At 38.2% G+C, this 16,884-nt stretch overlaps 1 protein-coding gene, 1 non-coding gene and 1 pseudogene across 6 annotated transcripts in view; 1 reads left to right on the top strand and 2 right to left on the bottom strand.

Moving 5' to 3' along the window:
- Positions 1 to 16,884, bottom strand: part of IPO7 (importin 7) — a 57,553-nt gene that overhangs the window by 13,327 nt on the left and 27,342 nt on the right. For all 5 annotated transcript variants that reach the window (XM_036258013.1, XM_036258015.1, XM_036258014.1 and 2 more), the window contains 9 exons: positions 14,024 to 14,118; positions 13,824 to 13,908; positions 10,184 to 10,318; positions 9,233 to 9,332; positions 7,937 to 8,013; positions 7,661 to 7,777; positions 5,939 to 6,028; positions 5,129 to 5,294; positions 4,331 to 4,491 (listed from right to left, as the gene is read on the bottom strand). In XM_036258013.1, the coding sequence (XP_036113906.1) occupies positions 4,331 to 4,491; positions 5,129 to 5,294; positions 5,939 to 6,028; positions 7,661 to 7,777; positions 7,937 to 8,013; positions 9,233 to 9,332; positions 10,184 to 10,318; positions 13,824 to 13,908; positions 14,024 to 14,118 (1,026 nt within the window). The remainder of the gene's footprint in view (positions 1 to 4,330; positions 4,492 to 5,128; positions 5,295 to 5,938; positions 6,029 to 7,660; positions 7,778 to 7,936; positions 8,014 to 9,232; positions 9,333 to 10,183; positions 10,319 to 13,823; positions 13,909 to 14,023; positions 14,119 to 16,884) is intronic.
- Positions 3,057 to 3,667, top strand: LOC118627642 (annotated as a pseudogene).
- LOC118629154 lies at positions 5,381 to 5,565 on the bottom strand. The gene has a single exon (XR_004959396.1). It is a non-coding gene; the product is annotated as a small nucleolar RNA SNORA23 (small nucleolar RNA).

Here is a 16,884-nt window from a genome sequence, read left to right as displayed (position 1 = left end):
GTACACAGGTTTCAGGCTTAATCCCTGGTAAGGGGCGTGCAGGAGGCAGATGTTTCATTCTTACATCAATGTTTTTCTCTCTTTCTCCTCTCTAAAATAAATTTTTTAAAAAACATACATTTCCACACAATCTGTTTCTTTTTAATTTTTTTTTTGCATTTACTGGGGTGACAATGGTTAACAAAATTATAGGTTTCAGGTGTACAATTCTATAATACATTATCTGTATATTGTGTGTTCACCATCCAATGTCAAGTCTCTTTCCTTTACCATTTATCCCCCCCCTTTACCCTCTCCCCCATTCCCCACTACCCTTTATGTCTTGTAATCACCAACACTGGTGTGTTTATGAGGTGTTTTTTTCTTGACCCCTTCACTTTTTTCACTCAGCCCTCCTCCAAGTCTCTCCCCTTTGACTGCTGTCAGTCTGTTTTCGGTATCTGTGAGTCTGTTTCTATGTTGTTTATTTTGTTCTTTAGATTCCACACATAAGTGAAATCATATGGCATTTGTCTTTCTCTGATTGGCTTATTTCACTTAGCATGATTCTCTCTAGATCCATCTATGCTGGCATGAGGAGTACTCCACTGTGTAAATGTACCACAACTTTTTTATCCACTCATCTATCAATAGGCACCTGAGCTGCTTCCAAATCTTAACTATTGTAAATAATACTGCCATGAACATAAAGGTGCATAATTCTTTTAGTGTTCCAGGTTTTTTCAGATAGATTCCCAGAAGTATAAATGCTGAGTCATGGTAGTTCAATTTTTAATTTTTTTGAGGAAACTCCATACTGGTTTCCACAGTGGCTGCACCAATCTGCACTCCCACCAACAGTGCCTTAAGGTTCCCTTTTCACCACATTCTCAAAGTTTATTTGCAGATTTATTGATGACAGCCATTCTAACAGGTGTGAGTTGATTATTCATTGTGGTTTTAATGTGCATTTCTCTAGTGATTAGTGACTTTGAACATCTTTTCATAGGACTATTGAACACCTGCAAGTCCTCTTTGGAGAATTGTCTATTCAGGTCCTTTGCCCATTTTTAAATTGGATTGTTTCTTTGTTTCCGGTGTTGAGTTTTATTAAGTTCTTTAGAAATTTTATATAACCTCTTATCAAATGTAACATTGGTGAATATGTGCTCCCATTCAGTGGGTTGTCTATTCATTTTGTCAATGGTTTCCTTTGCTATGCAAAAATCTTTTTGTTTGATGTAGTCCCATTTGTTTATTTTTTCTTTTCTTTCCCTTGCCCAAGGAGATACTATTAGAAAAATATTGCCAAGAGAAAGGTCCAAGATTTTGCTGCCTAAGTTTTCTTCTAGGAGTTTCATGGTTGAGTCTTACTTTTTTTTTCCCCCTCACCGGAGGACATTTTTCCATTTTTGTTCAGATAGAGTGGGAGGGTGAGAGAGAAAGAGAAAGAGAGCAAAACATCGATGTGAAAGGGACACACCAAGTGGACGCCTCTTGTACAACCCCAACCAGGGCCGGGGACAAACTACAACCGAGGTACGTGCCTTTAGCAGGAACCGAACCTGGGTCTCTCCGGACCGTGGACTGATGCTTTAACCACTAAGCCAAACCGGCCAGGGCAAGTCTTACATTTAATTATTTAATCCATTCTGAGTTCATTCTTGTGCATGGTGTACAGTGGTATAGTTTTACTTTTTTGTACTTATCTGTCCAATTTTCCCAACATCATTTATTGAATAGACTTTTCTTTATCCCATTGTATGTTCTTGACTACTTTGCCAAATATTAACTGACCATAAAGGTGTGGGTTGGTTTCTGGGCTCTCTATTCTGTTTCATTGGTCTAAATACCTGATTTTATGCTAGTACTATGTTGTTTTGATTACGATGGCCTTGCAGTATAGTTTAATATCAGGTAGCATGAATTCTCCAACTTTGTTCTTCTTTACAATTGCTATTACTACTTGGGGTCTTTTCTGGTTCCATATAAATTTTTGGAATATTTATTCTAGCGTTGTGAAATATGCTACTGGTATCTTGATAGGAATGCATTCAAATCTATAGATTGCTTTTGGTAGGATGGACATTTTAATGATGTTAATTCTTCCTATTCATGAACACAGTATATGCTTCTGTTTATTTGTATCTTCTTCAGTGTCTTATAATTTTCCAAGTAAAGGTCTTTTACACCCTAAGTTAAATTTATTCTTAGGTGTTTTTTTTTTTTTTAATTCAATTGTAAATGGGATTGGCTTTTGAGTTTCCCTTTCTGATAGTTCATTATTGGTGTATAAAAAGGAAACTGATTTCTGGATATTTGTTTTGTATCCTGCTACTTTAATGAATTCAATTATCAGTTCTAGCTTTTTTTTGGTGCAATCTTTACGGTTCTCAATATATAGTACCATGTCATCTGCAAATAATGGAAATTAACTTTTCCAATTTGCATGCCTTTTATCTTCTTGTCTGACTGCTGTGGCTAGGACTTCTACTACTATGTTGAATAAGAGTGGTGAAAGCAGATATCCCTGTCTTGTTCCTGATCTTTAGAGAAATGCTTTTAATTTTTGTCCACTGAGTACAATGTTGGCTGTGGGTTTGTCACATATGGCCTTTACTATGTTGAGGTATGTTTCCACTTTGCTAAGTTTTTTTGTTTTTAACAATAAATGAGTGCTGGATTCACAAAACTCCATGCCTTTGCTTAAATCCACCGCAAATATCATGAGTTAGATTCTTAAAACCTCAATACGCAGGAGAAATAAGTATTGTGCATCAAATAATTCAATGTATAGGGAAAAGGAATGGATAACTGTTGGGTATATGTTCATACTTTCTATTTCCCTTAAATAAAACTTAATTCCCAGAAGATTAGGGCTATGTACACTAAACAAAAGCCATCTATAAAATAAGTATTTCTACAAATTTCATTTTAAAAACATTTAAAACTAGTATGTCTACTTCACCTTTAAGTTGGTCCAAATATTCTAGGAAACCACACGAACAAGGCAATGTGGTAGCTGTTAAGAATGTGTATCATTCTCTTTGCGTTCTTTTTTCAGTCGGCACCAAGCCATGGGCATTTCTTGGGCCAACTAGCACAAGTGCCGTAAGACTGGGGGGAAAGAAGAAGCCGTACCACAAGAACCAAAAATATGAGCCCTGCTGCCAACACTAAGATTGGACCCCGCCGCATACACACGGTCCACATGCAGGGAGGCAACAAGTACAGAGCCTTGAGGCTGGATGTGGGCAACTTCTCCTGGGGCTCAGAGTGTTGTATGTGCAAAACAAGGATTATTGATGCTGTCTACAATGTATCCAACAACAAACTGGTCCGCACCAAAACCCTAGTCAAGAACTGCATCGTGCTTGTTGACAGCACACCATACCAACAGTGGTACGAGTCCCACTATGCACTGCCCTGGGCTGCAAGAAGGGGCTAAGCTGACTCCTGAGGAGGAAGAGATTTTAAACAATAAACAATCAAAGAAAATTCAGAAGAAATATGATGAGAGGAAAAAGAATGCCAAAATCAGCAGTCTTGTCAAGGAGCAGTTCCCACAGGGCAAGTTTCTTGCATGCATTGCTTCAAGACCAGGCCACTGTGGCCGAGCAGATGGCTATGTGCTGGAGGGCAAGGAGTGGGAGTTCTGAGGAAAATCAAGGCCTGGAAAGGCCAATAAGCTCTCTTCCCTCCTGTCTTAGCTCATGTAATAAAGGTGTTTACCCCCCTTCAAAAGAATGTGTACCGTATATGAGCAGTGTAATTTCTTAGGTGCTACACAATGAGTTGAAGGTTAATTAGCAATATAACTAGTCATGCTGTCAGTCTCCTTCAGACAAACAATTTTATAAAAAGTGTTCAGATCAATTAGGTAGGTTTTCATCTGCAAATATGTAACCAGTTAGTGTTTTTTGTTTATGAAACTATGAATAGATGATGTTTTTTAGAAATGGTATGGTTTAAAGCACAGGATTTGGAGTTGAGAGCCTTCTATTGCAATGCCAACTTCAGCAATGTACTGTTATAGCTACTCTTGAGTTTCACTTCTTTTCTCTGAAAAATGGGCATAATTTCTACTTCCCATGGTTGTATGAGACTGCATGTAAAAAATGCTGAATAAATGAGACCTAGCCCCACCCATTCTAGATATGGGCAAGCTACTTAACCTTTTTATATCTCATATTTTCTTTCAATATAAAAATATTCTTCACAAGACTGTGTGAGAATTAAAGAAGTTAAATATATATTAAGGGCTTAAAATAGTATCTAACATACAGTAAGCTCTGTGAAAATACTTTCTATAAGGTAAGTAATGCATAAATGATTGGTTCAAATAACATACCAAATGTTGTGTCATTTCTACTGCAATAGGAGTAACTTCTTCACTATACTCGCAGATCATTTTCTGAATTACATTGGTGAGATCATCGTTTTCTGTTTCTCTTATAATATGAAGAAGAGCCTGCATTACAGGTCTGATGAATGGTGTAATGTATTCTTTAGCTGTTAAGAGGAAAACAAAAAAATTAGGCCAAAATAGATAAAATTCCTTAAAACCTGATAGGACATACACCAAAGAGTAAAAAAGAGGTAGTTTCATATAAAAAGAATGATTATGTATCAAGTACCTAGGGATTATGCCTTGTACAGTTATGTAAAAAAAACACTGCATGCCCTGGCCAGTTTGGCTCAGAGGTTAGAGCGTCGGCCTGCGGTCCGGAGAGACCTGGGTTCGGTTCCCACTAAGGGCACGTACCTTAGTTGCAGTTTGTCCCCAGCCCTGGTTGGTAGTACGGGTGGCAGCCACTTGATATGTCCCTTTCATGGTGATGTTTCTCTCTCTCCCTCCCTCCCGATCTATCTGAACAAAAAATGGAAAAATGTCCTCGAGTGAGGATTAAAAAAAAAACAAACACGAAAACAAAAACACTCTACAATTTTTGAGATATAAAATCCTTTACCTTTTTCTTTTATTTATTATGTTCATTTAGAACATCAGAAGTAGAAGAAATGGGCTTAGGATATAAGTTATAGAGATAAAGGAAGGGCCCTTAAAGCCTGGGAGTAAGGAAGATAAAGGTAAGGCACCTGGGGGAAGGGGAAGGGACGGGCATGCTCCTGGGAGGGAGAGCCCCTTTACCTTTTTCTTGATTGCTGATCAATACTTGAAGTGCAATGGCAGCTTCCACTTTCACAGGCATTTCCCTATCATCAATTAGACATCTTCGTGTCAGCTCTAAGGCTGTTTGCAGGTTCTGGTCACTTTTGAACTTCACTTCACAAAAATAGTGAAGGACCCAGCAAGCCTTTTTTTTAAAAAAAATGCAGTAAGTTACTATCGATATCTTATATTAAATTCCCAAAAGCTATATAATGTCTCATATTCCAAAAATTCTGTGTGGGAATTTGGAGGCTGGCCAGTGGTAAATTATGTCCAGTGAGACAACACTAGACCAGTACTATGATCCCAACTTACTCTTTGGCTGCATGATGTTTGTGTGGATAGCAAGATCTGAATGCAAAACACAGACAGACACTGCTATCAGACACAGATGAAAACTATGCACACATTACATCAGCCATTTAAAGATTTACATGAAACAGGTCTAAAACAAAATGTGGCCTTTAAAATGAACATTAGAAAGTTTACATTTAAAAGTCCACATAAGCCCAGCCGGTGTGGCTCATGAGAGCATCCTCCCATTAACTGAGAGGTCCCGGTTCAATTCCTGGTCAGGGACCGTGCCCGGGTTGCCGGCTCAATTCCCAGTAAGAAGCTTGCAGGAGACAGCCGATCGATGTTTCTCTCTCACATCGATGTTTCTCTCTTTCTCTCCCTTCCTCTCTCTCTACAAAAAAATCAATGAAAACATATTAAAAAGTCCACATAAGGCATTCATTATTCATTATAAGACATAAATACATAAATTAATACAGCATTAAAACTTACCCTCGCTCTCATGTAGCCTAGTTCACTGCTGAAGAGAGGGAATACATGATTCTGCAACATGTATTCCATCTGATCCTTGTATATCTTTTTCTGAAATATAAACAAAAATTGTTTTTGAATAAGTTCCAAATACAATCATCTCAAATGCCAAATAGATGCACCAGTGTTAAATGACCACTGATGTTAAAACATACGTTTAGCCCTGGCCAGTTTGCCTGAGCTGTTAGAGAGCCAGCCTGTGGACCAATGAATCATGAGTTCTGTTCCAGTCAAGGGCACGTACCTTGGTCGTGGTTCGTGCTCAACCCTGGTCGGGGTTGTATGGAAGGCAACCAGTTGCTGTGTCCCTCTCACATCCATGTTTCTCTCTGTCTCCCTCCCTACCACTCTACTCTATCTGAAGATAAATAAAAAAATATCCTCAAGTGAGGACTTAAAAGAATAAAAACATACATTTATTTTGGTCCTTTGAACCCAGGATCCAAATCTAATTTTCTTATTATTGACCTTTACTATAAAAAAAAACATGGAGCCCTGGCCGGTTTGGTTTGAGCATTGGCCTGCAGTCCAGAGAGACCGAGTTCAGTTCCTGCTAAGGGCACGTACCTCAGTTGCAGTTTGTCCCTGGCCCTGGTTGGGTCGTGCAGGTGGCGATGTTCCTCTCTCTCTCTCCCTCCCTCCCACTCTATCTGAACAAAAAATGGAAAAAAATGTCCTCGGGTAAGGATAAAAAAAAGAACATGGAATAATTTTTTTTACCTTTTTATATCACTTGTTTAGAAAGCAACTATATCACATCTTACCAGAAATGGTGCCTGAGTAATGGATTTTAATTAATTTAAACTCCTTAACTTGCCCTGGCCGGTTTGACTCAGTGGTTACAGTGTCAGCCCTCGGACCAATGATTCGTGAGTTCTATTCTGGTCAAGGGCACGTACCTCGGTTGGGGTTTGTCCCCGGCCCTGGTTGGGGTCGTACAGGAGGCAACCAGTCAATGTGTCCCTCTCATGTCGACGTTTCTCTCTCTCTTTCACCTGCTCCCTCCCATTCTATCTGAAGACAAATGGAAAAATATCCTCGAGTGAGGATTAAAAAAAAAAAAACAAAAACAAGGAATGGAAGTACTGTAACATGTCACAATATGATAAACTTTGAAAACTTTGAAAGTATTATGCTAAGTTGAAAAGCTACTCAAAAAGGACCAAATGGCCCTGGCCGGTTTGGCTCAGCGGTTGGAGCGTCTGCCTGCGGTCCGGAGAGACCCGGGTTCGGTTCCCACTAAAGGCACATACCTCGGTTGCAGTTTGTCCCTGGCCCTGGTTGGTCGTGCGGGTGGCAGCCACTCGATGTGTCCCTTTCACATCGATGTTTCCCTCTCTCTCCCTCCCACTCTATCTGTACAAAAAATGGAAAAATGTCCTCGGGTGAGGATGAAAAAAAAAGGACCAAATGTTCTATCACTCCATTTATATGAATGTCCAGAGTAGGTAAATCCATGGAGAGGATATAAAATAGATTAGGCATATCCTGGGAGATCGCATAGAAAATGGAGAGTAATTGCTAGTAAGATTTCTTTTTGGGGTGATGAAAATGTTTTTGAACCCTGTAAATATCAGAAAAACCACTGAATTGAACAGTTTAAATGGGACAATTTTATAGCATGTGAATTGTATCTCAAGAAAGCTGTTATTAAATTATGTGCACACCCACACAGATAAATACCTTCAGAAGTATTTCAGCTAAGGAGCCAATCATATGCAGGGCTCCATCTTTTTTTCGAGGATCAGCATTTGGTTCTGTAAGAATCTGGTAGCAAAATCCCATAGTCTTTTGTAGTACCTGGATTAAAAAGAGAAAAATAATACTTTATTGGATAAATGAAAATCCTTTTAAAAAATTAATAACAAAATGACTTACAAACGGCTAACATGAAAAGCAGAGTATCTGAATGAATTTCAAATATTAAAGCAAAAGTATTCCACACATTAAGTAACGTACCTCTTTCCTCTTACTACAGGCTGTAAACAAAAGTGTCTGGGCAGCAGTGGTAGGAGAAATGAAATCTTCAAAGACATCTAAAAAATAAATTTAAATACAGGAAATAGTAATTTCAATTTCTTCAACACATACTGCCACATAATTTATAAATGATGCTGTTTAAAAAAAGTACCTCAAAATTTTGCTAAGTTTTCACACAAAGTGAATATGAAATTGAACTACTCATATAATTTTTCAAAAGCCTAATTCCATGTATTTTATGTACACTTTAAGTGTTACTAATCCATCAATTTCTCCCAATGATTATTTTCTCTCATACAAAAGACTACGACTGTGAGAATTCACAACAGGTTCACAAAAGTGCAAACTACTAAAAGTACATAAGAATTTTTGACTGCGACTTCATTAAAGATCTTGAAGCAGAGAATTCTGCTAAGCCATGCCCAGGTCTCTGACTCCCAGTAACTGAGACAGTTAATGTGTGTTATTTTAAGCCAATAAAAAACATACATAAAATTATGCTAGGAAGGACTAATACTCAACATTAGTCAAATTAAAATTCTTTAGTTCCATGGAGAGACTCCATGTGACTCTAGTTTCCATTATGTGTCTCCTCAATTTCCATATATATGATGACTGATATGGGATCCAAAAGTATAGTTTAGACACTCAGTGCTAAGGCGTAATCTTGCATTTCTAATAGTTTTGGCAAGTGCCAGAAGCACATCAAATAACTTATAACACTATTGTATCTGTGTCTGCTGAAGATGATCAAATATCATAATTAACGAATAAAACGCCCCCAAAAGTCTAAAGCAGTGATTTGTTGCTGCAATAATTTTTATTTTTATTTATTTTTTTATCCTCACCTGAGGACATTTTTCCATTTTTGTTGTTGTTGTTCAGATATAGTGGGAGGGAGAGAAAGAGAGAGAGAAACATTGATGTGAAAGGGACACATCGAGTGGTTGCCACCAGCACAACCCAACCAGGGCCGGGGACAAACTGCAACCAAGATACATGCCCTTAGTGGGAACCGAACCTGGGTCTCTCTGGACAGCAGGCCAACGCTCTAACCGCTGAGCCAAACTGGCCAGGGCTGCAATAATTTTTAAAGCATGAAATACCTGACTAATATTTAGTTAGGGGCACTGACCTCTTTTCCTTTAGTTGTCAAACAAAAAAATAACAATAGCCAACTGGAGTGAATGAATAAAAAATTACAACGCCCTGGCAGGTTTTGCTACATACAACCTTAACTGACATTTTATTAATGTAAAAGTGAAAATCCCTTACCAAACTTCATGCGTATATATTCATAAGGGTCTTCTTGCCAAAGTTCTTCGTCAGCATCTGTATAGCACATCAATGGAAAAATAACATCTTGGATAATGCCCTGCAATTTAAAAGTTAAGAAAGTAACAACCTTAAGTCAGTCTTGAAATTTAAACCTTCACATTTCTGTTAAGTGGTAAAACAAAAGTAAACCTACAATCTATAATATGTATTTTTTAAAAGCTTAATACCAAACTTTTTTGCATTCTCAGATCAACCATCCATGTACATCTTCTTCCCTCTATGCAACAATTGTGAAATAAAATGTGTATACAGGCCAGTTTGGCTCAGCGGTTAGAGCGTTGGCCTGCGGACCAGAGAGTCCCAGGTTTGGTTCCTGCTACGGGCACGTACCTCGGTTGCAGTTTGTCCCCACCCTGGTTGGGGTCATGTAGGTTGCAACCATTTGATGTCTCTCTCTCTCTCTCTTCCTCCCCCCTTTCTCCCACTCTATCTGAAGATAAATGCAAAAATGTCCTCCAGTGAGGATGAGAAAAAAAAAAAGTGTATATAGGTAGCAACTAAGTATGCTGGAAAATACAACATGAAATTTTAGTCCATCAAGTCCTACAGTTCTAAATAAAGTAAAAAAAGTTACTCAAGAAAGTAACATATAAGCCAATTACCCACAAAACTAATCTGATAAAATAGTTCTTTGCTTATTCCAAATTACATGACTAAGATATTAACTAACCATAATACAACAGTAAGAACAGTTTTAAGTAAAACATAATCTAAATATTCACAAAATGTCTTTTAAGTTTATGCAAGGTGTTTTATCTCATTTTTCTACTCTACTCTCAAAACCATAACCAGAATTACAGTAAGCAACACAAGCCACAAAAAATTCATTTTTAAGCCTTTATGGTAATTAATGTTATTTCCAAGAAAACTTTTCAGATAGAAAATTACTTGTATATGAGGCTTCAGGTTCTTCCAGGTGAGGGCATGAGAAACTCCTTGATTAATATAATTTAATGTCTGTTGTAAAACTCGAGGAGCCATATATTGCTTCTCCTTGTACTGATATAACACCTTCAATAAAACCTGTGGGGAAAAAATTTGATCAAAAAACAAAATTTAAATAGAAATTTAACTATTTACAAGCCAGCGAAAACATCTGGCACTTCCCTTAATATCCAGATCATCATAAAATCATGAGCATATATTTTGAAGAAGAAAATAATTTTTATCTTATATTTTAATTGATTTTTGTTTTTAAAGAGAGGAGAGAACACAGGAAAGACAGAAGGAGGGGGGAGGGGGAGAGGAGGGAGGGGACATATTGATTAGTTCGCTCCTGCAGGAACCCCAACTGGGGATCAAACCCGTAACCTGACCAGGAACTAACCTGCCACCTTTTGGTATATGGGACAATGCTCCAACCAACTGAGCCACATCGACTAGGGCGAAAAAAAGTAATTTTTAAAATTATATATTGGAGGCCTGGCCAATGTGGTTCAGTTGTTAGAGCATCAGCCCATTCCCTGAAGAGTCTCAGATTTGATTCCCAGTCAAGGGCATGTATCTGGGTTGCAGGTTCAATCCCTAGCCCCATTGGGGTTTGTGTGGGAGCCAACCAATCAACGTGTCTCTCTCACACCAATATCCTCCTTCCCCCTCCCCCACTCTTTCTATAAATCAATGGAAAAAATATCCTTGGGTGAGGATTAACAACAACAAAAAAAAGACCCATATATTGGAGAACCACATTTATTCGGGCATTTAAATAAAAACACCGTGTCAAAGGACTAGTTATGATTAAATAAACAAAAAACAAAAAATCTTTTGCTACTTATTGAACATACCACAAATTCTGAAACATCCCTATATTGTTAAAATCACATTCTGGGAAAACATTACCCAAACTATTCACCTACCTATTTAATGTCAAAATCTGGGTCACAGACCTCTCAACAGGTGTGTGACGTGAACACAATTTTCATAATAACGCTAAGTCGTTATATGCCATTCCTACTGTGTTTACGTTTGCACTGATGGTAGAAAAGCAATGGTGGTAAAACTTTCTGTACCTAACATGAATCAAGGGACTAGCACCAGAGTATATTAGCAGTCATAATATTCTTTACAGCCACATAATTAGAGAACAAGCTTTCCTTAAGAATGTCCTTAAATTGGGGGGAAAAAAACTTCAGTGAATAAGAAATATGGTAAATATCGCCCTGGCCGGTTTGGCTCAGCGGTTAGAGCGTCCGCCTGCGGTCCGGAGAGACCCGGGTTCAGTTCCCGCTAGGGGCATGTACCTCGGTTGCAGTTTGTCCCCGGCCCTGGTTGGTCGTGCGGGTGGCAGCCACTCGATGTGTCCCTTTCACATCGATGTTTCCCTCTCTCTCTCTTCCTCTCTTTCCCTCCCACTCTGTCTGTACAAAAAATGGAAAAATGTCCTCACATGAGGATAAAAAAAAGAAATATGGTAAATATTACTAAATGGTAAGTATACATATAGCACTTCTGCTATATACCAAAGAATAATTGTTTGAAAAAAAGCTGAAATAATAGCTTCTTCCATCAAATACTATCATATATTTAAAAGAAAAACTAAAGCCAATTATGGTTATTTAGACTTGTGTGTATGGCTTATCTTTTTCTCAAAAAAAAAAAAAAAAAAAAAAAAAAGAACAAAACCAGCCGGTCACTTCAAGAAAAATAACCAACAATGTTATTTGTGTTAAAATCTGAGCTCCAAGGAAAAAGTATTTTAAAATATTTCTGATGAGAGCTGTAGTGATATTAACTAATGTGATATTTAAATTGCAAGATGAAATGTATTAGCATTAGGGAAATCTGCATTAACTCAATGAGTCACCATTCTTTAAATGGTCGGTGCAGGATGTTACAAATTCATGTATAAATGATCCATTCAAAGTGCTATAGAGAGCAATGGGTATTACTGTCATGGAATATAAAATGTTCAGTGAGCTTCTAACTCTACATCGCAATTAACCTTTAAGAAACTACACTGTTGAGCCCTGGCCGGTTTGGTTCAGCGGTTAGAGCGTCGGCCTGCGGTCCTGAGAGACCCGGGTTCGGTTCCCGCTAGGGGCGCATACCTCGGTTGCAGTTTATCCCCGGCCCTGGTCGGTTGTGCGGGTGGCAGCCACTCGATGTGTTCCTATCACATTGATGTTTCTCTCTCTCTTCTGTTCCTCCCTCTCCCTCCCACTCTACCTGAACAAAAAATGGAAGAATGTCCTCGGGTGAGGATAAAAAAAAAAAAAAAGAAACTACACTGTTGGGACATCTGTAATAGTGTCAACAATTAAAAAATAAATGAAAAAGAAACCACTGTCAAATTTGGGTGTGATATTAAAGAATTTCTACAACTATGTGAAAAGTCAATCAAAACATTCTTTGCTTTCCCAGCTTCTTATCTCTAAGGCCAAATTGTCTTTATATCCATCGAAACAAATTAAAACAGACTGAATACAGATATAGATGGGTATACAGAAGATTTTTATTAGGCCAGACATTAAAAGTATTAGTAAAAAATGTGTAACAACGTCATTTCTTCTTGCTGAATTTTTGGAAAATAGCTATTTTAAACAAAAAAATGTATTCTACATTAATATTAATAGGTTTGTCAGGCCAGTGTGGCTCAGTTGGTTGAACATTTTCCCATGCACTGGGAGGTCACTGGTTAGATTCCCAGTCAGGACACATGCCTGGGTTGCAGGTTTGATCCCCAGTAGGGGGTATGCAGGAGGCAGCCAATCAATGTTCCTCTCTCACATAGATGTTTCTCTCTCTCCCCCCCTTAATAAAAAAAAAAAAAAAAAAAAAAAAAAAAGTTTACTGATTTTTAGAGAAAGAAAAAGGGAGAGGGAGAGAAAAACATCAATGTGAGAGTGCAACATCAATGGGCTGCCTCATGCATACCCCTTACAGGGAATCAAGCCTGAAACCTTGGCATGTGCCTCAAACCAGGAAGCTTTGGTGCTCAGGGTGCCACCCAACCAACTGAGCCACACCGACCAGGGCTGTTTTGTTTGTTTTTTAATTGATTTCAGAGAGAGGAAAGGAAGGGAGTTGGGGGTGGGGGTGGGGGTGGGGTGGGGGACATCGATGTGAGAAACATTGATCAGTTGCCTCCTGTAGGTGCCCTGACTGGGAATTGAACCCATGGCCCTACAGTGCACAGGACGATGCTCTAACCCACTGAGCCACACCAGCCATGGCTTTATTATTTTATTTCATTTTAATAAAATAAGCAAGAGGGCCATGGCTGGCTTGGCTCGGCGGTTAGAGCGTTGGTCCACAGACCAGACAGTCCCGGATTCAGTTTTCGCAAAGGGCACATACCTCAGCTGCAGTTTGTCCTCGGACCCTATTGTGGTCGTATGGGTGGCAACCACTCAATGTGTCTCTCTCACATTGATGTTTCTCTCTCTCTCTTTCCCTCTCTTCCTCCCTCCCTCCTGCTCTATCTGAAGATAAACGCAAAAATGTCCTCAGGGTAAGGATAAAAAAAAAAATCGAGAGAGAAATTAACCAAATGTTATGTTTATACTTAGAAAAATCATCTTAGACTTACTTGCTGGACACCAACAGCAAACACCTTCAGAAACACTTCAGCAAATTCATTATACTCCTTGGAAACATTGCCAGGGCTTCCATATCTAAAAGAATATTAGGATACCCATTGTTTCTTTATAATGCTTTTATATCAACAACACTTATAAAACCAAAAACCTGTAAAAATATACTTAAATCATCATATATATAGGAGCTTACCTTTCAAAAAGCCTTGCTAAAATATGTAAAGCCCACTTCTTACATTTCCACCATGGTAACTCAGGTCTATCGTCTTCTTCAACCTGAAGTGTTTCCTAATTTAAAGAGACATTTATTTAATCATAGATAGTAAGAGATAATATAATCTAAGAGAAACAGTATGAGGTGAGAAAATATTCTCAAAAACATGAAGGCTCCTCTAATGTTGGCCTTTCATAATAAGAGGCTATATATGAAAAAACTCTACTCCTTATTTAAATATAAGAAGCACTTACACTGCTTCAACTGTTTACCAAGGATATGCTTTTTAATACTGTTACGTGTTCTCCCTCTTAGAAGCATATCCACCCCTTTCTCTTTCTCCTCTTCTTCTCCCCAGGTATGTCACCTTTTCCTTACCCTCTCCTAAACTCCAAGGGCCCTTCTTTTGCTTCTATAACCTGTTTTCTGAGCCTACACAGCCCAGCCAGCTCACTTCTATTACCTCTGTATGTAACTTTCTCTTATAATTGGGGGGAAAAAATTATTTTTAAAGCTTAAACCCAAGCATTTTAGTCTAAACCAAAATTAAAGTCAAGGACATGGCAAGTAGCTTAATCAAAACCAGTATAGTTCAAATCAAAAGGGCACAAGAAACTTCATTTTAGAAATCTAGTTTCAAAAATATTAGTATAGCCCTGGCTGGTTTGGCTCAGCGGTTAGAGCGTTGGCCTGCTGCGGTCCAGAGAGACCTGGGTTTGGTTCCCACTAAGGGCATGTACTTTGGTTGCAGTTTATCCGTGGCCCTGGTTGGGTCGTGCGGGTGGCAGCCACTCGATGTGTGTCCCTTTCACGTCGAAGTTTCTCTCTCTCTCTCTCTCCTTCCCGCTCTATCTGAACAAAAAAATGAAAAAATGTCCTGGGGTGAGGATAAAAAAAATATATATATATATATATTAGTATAAATACACAGATATATATATATCTTTGCAAATATGAACTTTCATTTGCAAAACTATCTGTCATAGTGAAGTTACTAAAAACTTTTCAGTAATAAAGGGATGCTTAATTATAGAATTTCCATAAGACAGATTGGATCATCATATTTTCCTAAGACATCCCATGACATACAGTGATACCTCGGTTCTCGAACATAATTCGTTCCAGGAGGACGGTCGAGAACCAAATTGTTCGAGAACCGAAGCAATGAAACCCAATAGGAAATAATGGAAACTGGATTAATTCGTTCCAAGCCCCAGAAAATGCCTATTTACTGGCCTAATTTGTATATAATATGTAGAAAAACATAAGTCTCAACAAGAAATAAAAGTGTACAGTATGTCTAAGGGTTAAACTCAGTGTAAAGCGTGACTCTCTCCACAAAGCGTGACTCTCTCTCTGCACTCACACTGATGACGCAAGCAAGGCGCACTGGGCCGAATGAACGCCATTCGGCTCAACTCGGCTCATCTCGGAAGTTCGAGTTCCAAATATTTGTTCGGATTCCAAGACAAAAGTTTCTCGAATCTCCTGGTCGAATACTGATTTGGTCGAAATCCGAGGCGTTCGAGAACCGAGGTATCACTGTATTTGTAAGCTATGGCAATCAAAATTACATACATTGCCAGTGAGAGCAATGGTATAACCACTAGGGAAATAATTTTTGAAGGTATAAAGTTAAACATACACCTACACTATGACTCAATTCCATTCTTTGCTACTTACTCAAGAAAAATGACAATATATGTGATCACAAAAACTTATGTAAGAACATTCATAGCAACTTGATGTAATATTAAAGTTCTGAAACCACCGAGATGTTCATTAACTAGTATATCCAACTTGCATATAAACAATAATATATCCATATAATGGATTACTACTTGGCAATAAAAAGGAACAAATAACCACAACACACAACTAATACATTTGGTAAATATATTAAGCAAAAGAATGTACATACAAAAAATGTACTTTTGACCTGGCCGGTTTGGCTCAGCGGTTGGAACGTCATCCTTTGGACCAAAGAGTCCCAGGTTCGATTCTGGCTAAGGGCATGTACCTTGGCTGCGGTTTGTCCCTGGCCCCAGTTGGAGTCGTGCAGGTGGCAACCAGTCGATGTGTCTCTCTCACATCAATGTTTCTCTCTCTCTCTCTCCCCCCAACTCTATCTGAAGATAAATGTAAAAATATCCTCAGGTGAGGATTTTTAAAAAAAGGTACTTTTATATTAAGTTATATATAGGTAAAACTAACCTATGGTGCTAGAAATGAGAATGGTGATGGTAGGGATGATCAGAGCAAGCCACCAGTAAACATTCCAGATGATGTGTACATGGGTGCAATGTGACTGTCACAAATCAATGAATTATTTTCTTATAATATGTGCATATTTATGATTATATATTATACCTGAAAACGTACAGAATATATATAAAAACTATGAGTTATACTTTACATAGTTGTATTAAGTATGTACAGAAAAATGCACATTTTTAACTATGCAAGGTGATATATGTTATGAGCTCTTAATTAAAAACTGAGAGGACAGCCCAGCTTGTGTGGCTCAGTGGACTGAGCATTGTCCCATGGACTGAATGAGAGGCCCCAGTTCGATTCTCGGTCAGGGCACATGCCCGGATTTTGGGCTCAATCCCAGTAGGGGCCATGCAAGAGGCAGCCAATCAGTGTTTCTATCTCTCCCTAAAAAAAAAAAAAAAATTTATAAAAACATATTTAAAAAAGACTTAGAAGAAACAGAAGAATTAGGATGAAATTAACAGAGATATAAAAGCATTTAAACAATAACATATACAATAACCCTTCACAAATTTGTACTTAGTATGTGCATATATACAAAAGATGAAATGGTCTCTATCTAG

This window comes from Molossus molossus, unplaced genomic scaffold, assembly GCF_014108415.1.
Source record: "Molossus molossus isolate mMolMol1 unplaced genomic scaffold, mMolMol1.p scaffold_m16_p_13, whole genome shotgun sequence".
Lineage (NCBI taxonomy): Eukaryota > Metazoa > Chordata > Mammalia > Chiroptera > Molossidae > Molossus > Molossus molossus.
The sequence above is the reverse complement of the archived record's forward strand: the minus strand, read 5'-3'. Positions and strand labels throughout refer to the sequence as shown.